General features: G+C 44.9%; 1 protein-coding gene across 1 annotated transcript in view; it reads left to right on the forward strand.

The window, feature by feature from the left end:
• SLC1A1 (solute carrier family 1 member 1) overlaps nt 1–5,287 on the forward strand; it is a 70,562-nt gene extending 65,275 nt beyond the window's left edge. Inside the window, exons 11-12 of the mRNA XM_007118513.2 lie at nt 2,682–2,816; nt 4,945–5,287. Of these exons, the coding sequence (XP_007118575.1) occupies nt 2,682–2,816; nt 4,945–5,191 (382 nt within the window). The 3' untranslated portion in view covers nt 5,192–5,287. The remainder of the gene's footprint in view (nt 1–2,681; nt 2,817–4,944) is intronic.
• Nucleotides 5,288–6,866: the final 1,579 nt, after the last annotated feature.

Raw genomic sequence — 6,866 nt, forward strand, 5'->3', positions numbered from 1 at the left:
CACAGGCTCCGGAGGCGCAGGCTCAGCGGCCACGGCTCACGGGCCCAGCCGCTCCGCGGCATGTGGGATCTTCCCAGACCGGGGCGCGAACCCGGTTCCCCTGCATCGGCAGGCGGACGCGCAACCACTGCGCCACCAGGGAAGCCCGGCAGGCAGATTCTTAACCACTGTGCCACCAAGGAAGCCCCTCTGGTGTATTCTTAAATCAGACTTGCTGATAACTACTGGCCCAGAGCAAATAACAACAACTGTGAGGCCCAGAGTAATCATTGACTTAAAAAATCCTCTGGCTCTACCTGGGAGAGAATGAAATAATAAGTGTTATTTTTTTTTAAATTTTACAAGTTACAGTTGTGGCTCATGTGGTTGATGGTTACAGAGATTTTTGGATCCACAGTTTATCTCTTTCTATGGTCCTTTTGGACTGGACATCAAAGAAACATCAAAGAAACCATCCACCTAAAACATTCCCTTTCGTGGTTTCGTCAAAATATTCTTATCAAAGGTTACAACTGATTGAAAATGGGATAAAGTTTCTTATAACAAAAGATAATTATGGGATTTGGGGCCTAGAAAGAGCTTAGAGGAAAAAAGTAGCAGCAATAGTAATAGTAGTTGTTTTTATGATAATTTTAATAGTAATACTAGCAGCAGTAGTTTTAACAGTTGCTGACGTAGCAAAATGGCATCAGTTTTAAGCATCTACTACATCCAGGTGCTATACTTGATGCCTTACATATATTACCTCATCTAATCTTAACAGCAGCCCTGCAAAGTAGACATATTCTCCCCATCTTACAGGCAAGAAATTGAGACTCAGAGAAGTAACTTGCCTAAGGACACACCATTAGTAAAATGGCAGAGCTGGATCTGTCTGCCTCTAAAACCTGTGCTCACTCTACTTCACGACTCAGTCCCCAACCTGTATGGAGAGCTGAGTTTTAAATGGCCTGACCTAAAACTAGATCTCAGTGCTAGGAAAGAGCTTTCTACCAATGATTATTGTGTTTTCTTCTGTGAAACCCTCTAAAGTCAAAGTGGGGTATGTTCAAGAAGAAGAAGTAGGTTTTTTATATTTTTACCCCCATCTGAAGATATATAGTTCCAAGTTTCAGACCTAAGCCAGGCAAATGGCTGAAGTTTAATCAGCAAGGTCAAGGCTCAAGGGCAGAGTTTTCTTTGACTAAATGGATTTTGAGTTTCACGCCCAGCCTCAATCCATAGGGACGTGGTTAACCGTGATGTGTTGGGTCTTCCAAGAGGGATCAGTGGGTATGGACACAAATCACTTCTGACAAAGAAAACTCAGTGATGCATTCACTTTAAATGTTTTCGACCACCACTGACATAAACTTAGGTTTTCCAAAGACTACTTAAGTCAGAACAGATCTAAAGGATTATGCAAGCCTGAAACTTTTAGAGGAATTGGGAGAGCCCCAGAAATCTCTAATTTACTGTAAGTTGGTGGTCACAGCCACTGAAGGAAACCACACTTGTCAAAGACCTCCAGCCTGTGTTTGACCGTGCCCTCAGAGACCATCTGTGACACATCACTAGGCAGATGAATGAACAGTAGAATCAGCTTGGTGAGAACTCTGAGCCTTTTTTAGCCCACAGAGTATGGATTTGTGGATAGAATCAGGGATTCTTCTAGTTTAAATTGACAGTGTCTCCATCTTCAGTTTTAAATCCAATGGCATCCTTGGCCCAAGGATGAGAACGTGTATCCAGAAAATATAGGGGTTCCCTCAAGCTCATTCAAGTCCAGGGACATTTCAGGGCAGGGCAAACCCTTGTTTTCTCCAAAATGACCAGATTTAAATCAGGAAGATGTTGCTGATGAAAAACTGCACATTCCAAAGAGAAAAATCCCTAATGCCACATTTGATCTGCCCAGGAGGGATCTTTTTAAATACAAGGTAATGAAGTTCATTTGGCTGCCTCTCCTGGATTCCAGATCTTTCTTCCTTTTGCACAAAGTGCATCCACTGGCAAAAAGGAACAGTCGGGAATAAACACTTGTACCTTGGACAGGAGTCACAGCTATTTCTCAACTCAGTGCCCTAAAGGGCAGCTCCCAGAGAGGTCAAGAGACTTGTGATGTAAAAGAAAGTGCATGAAACCTGTTTGGCCAGTGCCTCATTCCTTTGCCTTCACCTGGAATACCCTTGCCCATCCACCCCCATCCCCACCCCTTCACCATCCTTCAAGGCAGTGTAAATTCCTGGCACACATTAGATGCTCAATAAATAATTGCCTGGGTGAGTAGATGGAGGAAGGGAGGAAGAAAGCAGGTGGAGAGGTACTTGGCACTTGTTTAGGATGGATGGATACATGGATGGGTGGATAAAGCCCTCCATTAACACCTCGGTTGGTAAACTCTTGCCTTCCTGTTAAGTGTCTCTCTAGCTCATTTTTTGTGTGCCACTCACGCAGTTCCTCTCCACTTCCTCACGTTAGGATGACTTGCCATATCTCCCCCCTGGAAAAAGATCATGCTCTTCTCAGTCGTCCACAGCTCTCTAATGAGGCAGAGCTTGTGCTTAGCAGAGAACAGATTCTGACTGGCCAGTCTAGGGACAGAGCAGTGACAGCCAACAGGACTAACCGTTTTGGACCAGGGCCCTTGAAGGGAGAAATGGGTGTCTGACTCCTTTTGTGCTGGTGTGTTTTGTCTACAGTGTCACGGCCACAGCCGCCAGCATCGGAGCTGCCGGTGTGCCCCAGGCCGGCCTGGTGACCATGGTGATCGTGCTGAGTGCCGTGGGCCTGCCCGCTGAGGATGTCACCCTCATCATCGCTGTCGACTGGCTCCTGTGAGTTGGAATTAAACGCATTGCCTCTGCCGGATGGGAAGGGAGGCTTCCCAGCCATGCATAATCTGCAGTCTGTCATCATTCTCCCCTCAGATTGCCTAATGAGCCATCTGTTGCTGCTTTGATTTCCCTCTGACCATGCCATCTGATAACATGCTTAAAAACTAACTCCTCATAACTTCAAGCAGTGATTTTATAAAGCTAGTGATCTCCATTAACTCATACCTGGTAATGCTCAAGGTGAGGAGCTGTGTGTGGAATGAGATAAACATAAAATAATAAGGTGAAGAAGCTGGGCAAGGCCCCAGACATTCCAAACCCAATAGGCCACCCTAGCCTATCCCAGCCCTGAGTCAGCATCATAGCTTCAGAACCACGTGGTTCAACGTCAGCTCACCTTCCCAAGATCGTCAGCACCATCAGGGCAGTAGCACAAGCAAAGGCTTTGGGATAAGACTAATTTGGATTTCAATCCTGGTTCAGTGTCTTACTGGCTCTTTGACCTTGAGCAAGTTCCTTAACCTCTCTGGGGGCCAGCTGCATTATCTATGAGATGGGAAAGATTCTGTCTAGTTCATGGGGTTGGTATAAGGACTGAGTGAGCTAAAATGAGAGGAGTGTCCAGAACAGTGTCTGGCCAGCAGTATGTGCTCAATTAACAGCAAGATTAATTGTTATGATTAGAATGAGTTGGACCATTCAGGCCTGAACCAACAATTCATTCTGTCTCTCTCTCACAAAACAACAGACACACACATGCACACACCTACCTAAGGAACACAGCAGAACATCTGGGTAAGAACACGCCTTTTGTGACCCCCAAAGTTAAAGTTAGAATGAGTCTGGTTCCCGGCTTTAACCTTGATATCCACTCTGTGCAGTGGTCTTCCAGCATCTGGGTGTGGCTCTGTCCCCTGGCCATCACGGGAGAGTTTGCTCCATATTGAGCCTTCACTCAGAACCAGCCAGCTTTACTGGGGAGTACAGTGCTATGTAGTTTGCAAGTAGCAGCTGAAACAGTAGAAAGGGAAGCAGAAACATTCCATGTGGCTTTGAAGATACCGTCACATCCCAGAAGGCAGAAGCTTCTGCACTTGGGAAGCTGCTATGGGGCCCCCTCAGCAGCTAGCTGGTTCTTTAAGGCCCAACTGAGGTGGCACCTTTCTTGCCGAGATAGCCTACCATTGAGGCAAGTGCTTCAATTTTTCTTTCTAGTGGTGATGGTGGATTTGCACTTCCCTCCTTTCCCTGGTTCTTCTGAAATACCAGTGACCTTCACTTCCAAGACACCCAGAGAAGTCAAAGCCCTGACCTGATCCACAGACAAGAAGACACTAGCTGGTCCACACCAGGGTCTAGTTCAATCCATGTTCTAAATAGCAGGAGGGCAGCCAGAATGGACGTGTGTAAGCACGTGCGTAAGCCTTTTCTGTCCTGCAGGTGTGGCTTTCACAGTATTCATGTACACATTTCCTAGCAATAGTGCTCCAGCATCCAGGATGCCTCCCCCACCTACTCGGCTTCCTGCCACCAGCCTCTCCTCTGGGCTGTCTGGTGGTTAACAGTGGCTGAGAGTGCCACAAGGAGTAAGCTATTCCCAGGCTGGCTGGGGTTTCTGACCCTGTGCTCAGTGGTGTCCCTGTTGGCTTGCACATGGAGTGACCTTGTGTGGGAAAGAATGGAGCACACCAGGGACACACACACTACCCACAGAACATCCCAGTTCTCTCATCTTAGCCAAAAGAAGGCTCAGAAATGCCCATAAGAAAGAGGTTGGGTGAAAGACTAATGAATCCTGACCCTCCCTCAGCTCCCCCCAAATATCTGTGAAGACGGTGTTCACATTTCTTTGGGAGGAGAGGAGGGAACTGAGGGAGCTCAGTGCTGAATTCAGGAGATTCACTGTGACTGACGGGGACCCAGGCAGCCTGTATGCTCATTCTGTGCCTTTACAAACCACCTCTGGCCCAGGCCTGTGAAGTGGAGAGCCTCTGGTCAGCCAGCCGTGGGGACAGTACTTTGTGCTTTGCTTAATTTGTCACTGAATTCCTTGGGTCCTTTCCTGTCTCCATCTTGAAGGAAAATGAAATACGGGCCTTCTGTCTGACTCTCCCTCTGTCCTCCCCAGGGATCGGTTCAGGACCATGGTGAATGTCCTCGGCGATGCATTCGGGACCGGCATCGTGGAGAAGCTCTCTAAGAAGGAGCTGGAGCAGATGGATGTTTCATCTGAGGTCAACATCGTGAACCCCTTTGCCTTGGAATCCACGACACTCGACAGTGAAGACTTGGACACCAAGAAGTCCTATGTCAACGGAGGCTTTGCCATCGACAAGTCTGACACCATCTCATTCACCCAGACCTCACAGTTCTAGGGCCCTGGCTTTGGAAAACTGGGAGTGGTGAAGGACCTCTCCAGGAGAGTCATCTCTTAGCAAATTCAAACATTAAGTAAGGAAAAGAAAAACACTAACGGCCAACTGTACATTTGATTTGATATACAGACCTCTGGATTATTTTCTATATTTGGATTCACAGCTTTTACTCTCCGAGTTCTGGGATTTGGGGGTGGGGTAAGATGAGAGAAAATTGATTGAAAGGAAAGCTGTATTATCTGGAATTTTTAAATTCTGTGGGAGACAGAGTTAGGAAGTATTTAAAATAGTAACTGTTTTAATTAGGAAATATCAATAAATGTGAAAGAGAAACTGCTTTCTCATGCACAGACCAGTGTTTTGGGTTTTTAAAAAAAATATTCTGTCATTACTCAGGCTTTCTATTGCCATGGATTTCCTTTGACCTCTCACATTTTTATAGATTATAATGCATTTAAACACACACCCCCGCCCCCACAAGTTAATGTGCCAAATTGTCCATTTTGAACTCATCTCCAGCCAATTTCAAATAAACTACTCTGAAAGAAAACAGACCAGCACGGTTCTGCAGTAACAGTTTTAAGATGTATGTGAGGTCTGAGGAGAAGAGAGAAGGGTTCTTTTTTTCAATGTACTGTATTGGGACGCTGGTAACTATTAACCCAGTGTTCAGTATAGAGCTATATATATATATATATATATATATATATATATATATATATAAATATGTATATATTTATTATTTTCATATAGTTTGCCAGACAGAGATCACAATTGAACTGTCAATGTGAAATACACAGCTCTCCTTGTACTTGAATAACAACTACGATTTCAATCCAGGTCTGCTTTGGGGCTTAATCAGAACCCCTCTCTCATAAGCACAAGAATGAGAAATCATGTTGTTTGATCGTTTCATGTCTGTGTATCAGCCCCAAAGCAGAGATGTTATTCTGGTGATACTCTGAGGTGGCACGGCCCACTCATTTACACCTTCCACATTCTACTGCTGGGAGGGAATCCATATCAGCTCTATATAAGACTATATACAAAGTTGTCACTCATAATAAAGCTGGATGTGTTTTTATCCAACTGGATGTGTTTAATATAATAATTATATTATCCAACTATAATACTTCCAAAGTCAATTATACCTACTTAAAACGACAGTACTTTGCCCTTTCCTACCCATCAGGCCCAAACAGCAATGGCAAGCTACCAGCTAAGATGTATTTTAATATGGGTTTGATGGATTGAACAAGCCACATTGGCCAGAAAAGCACTGTCCCTACCCTAGATTCTTGCAGAGTAAATCCCACAACATGAAACATTGGTATAAGTGGTTCAGGGAAATTCTTCCATTGTATGAAAGTTGTGTCCTCCTCCAGGGAAGTTTGTTCTAACTAACTAGTAGTCTAGTAATTTTGGCCCCTGCTCATTAAAATCCATTGCCTGTCATTCTTCTGCTCATTTGTGAAGACAGCGTATTGAAGTCTGTGCTCGGCTCTCATCTTGTAAATAATGCTTAACATATACTTGTGTTTACACCGAGATCCAAAATAGTCCTGTTTCTGCAGTACTGCGTAGCCAATTTAAGCCTGTGCTTTTATATTTAAGAAACCAGGAACTGTGCCAAAGATCATGGAATAGTAAAACAAAATGCTCAGTACTGACCACC

This window comes from Physeter macrocephalus, chromosome 9 (assembly GCF_002837175.3).
Source record: "Physeter macrocephalus isolate SW-GA chromosome 9, ASM283717v5, whole genome shotgun sequence".
NCBI lineage: Eukaryota > Metazoa > Chordata > Mammalia > Artiodactyla > Physeteridae > Physeter > Physeter macrocephalus.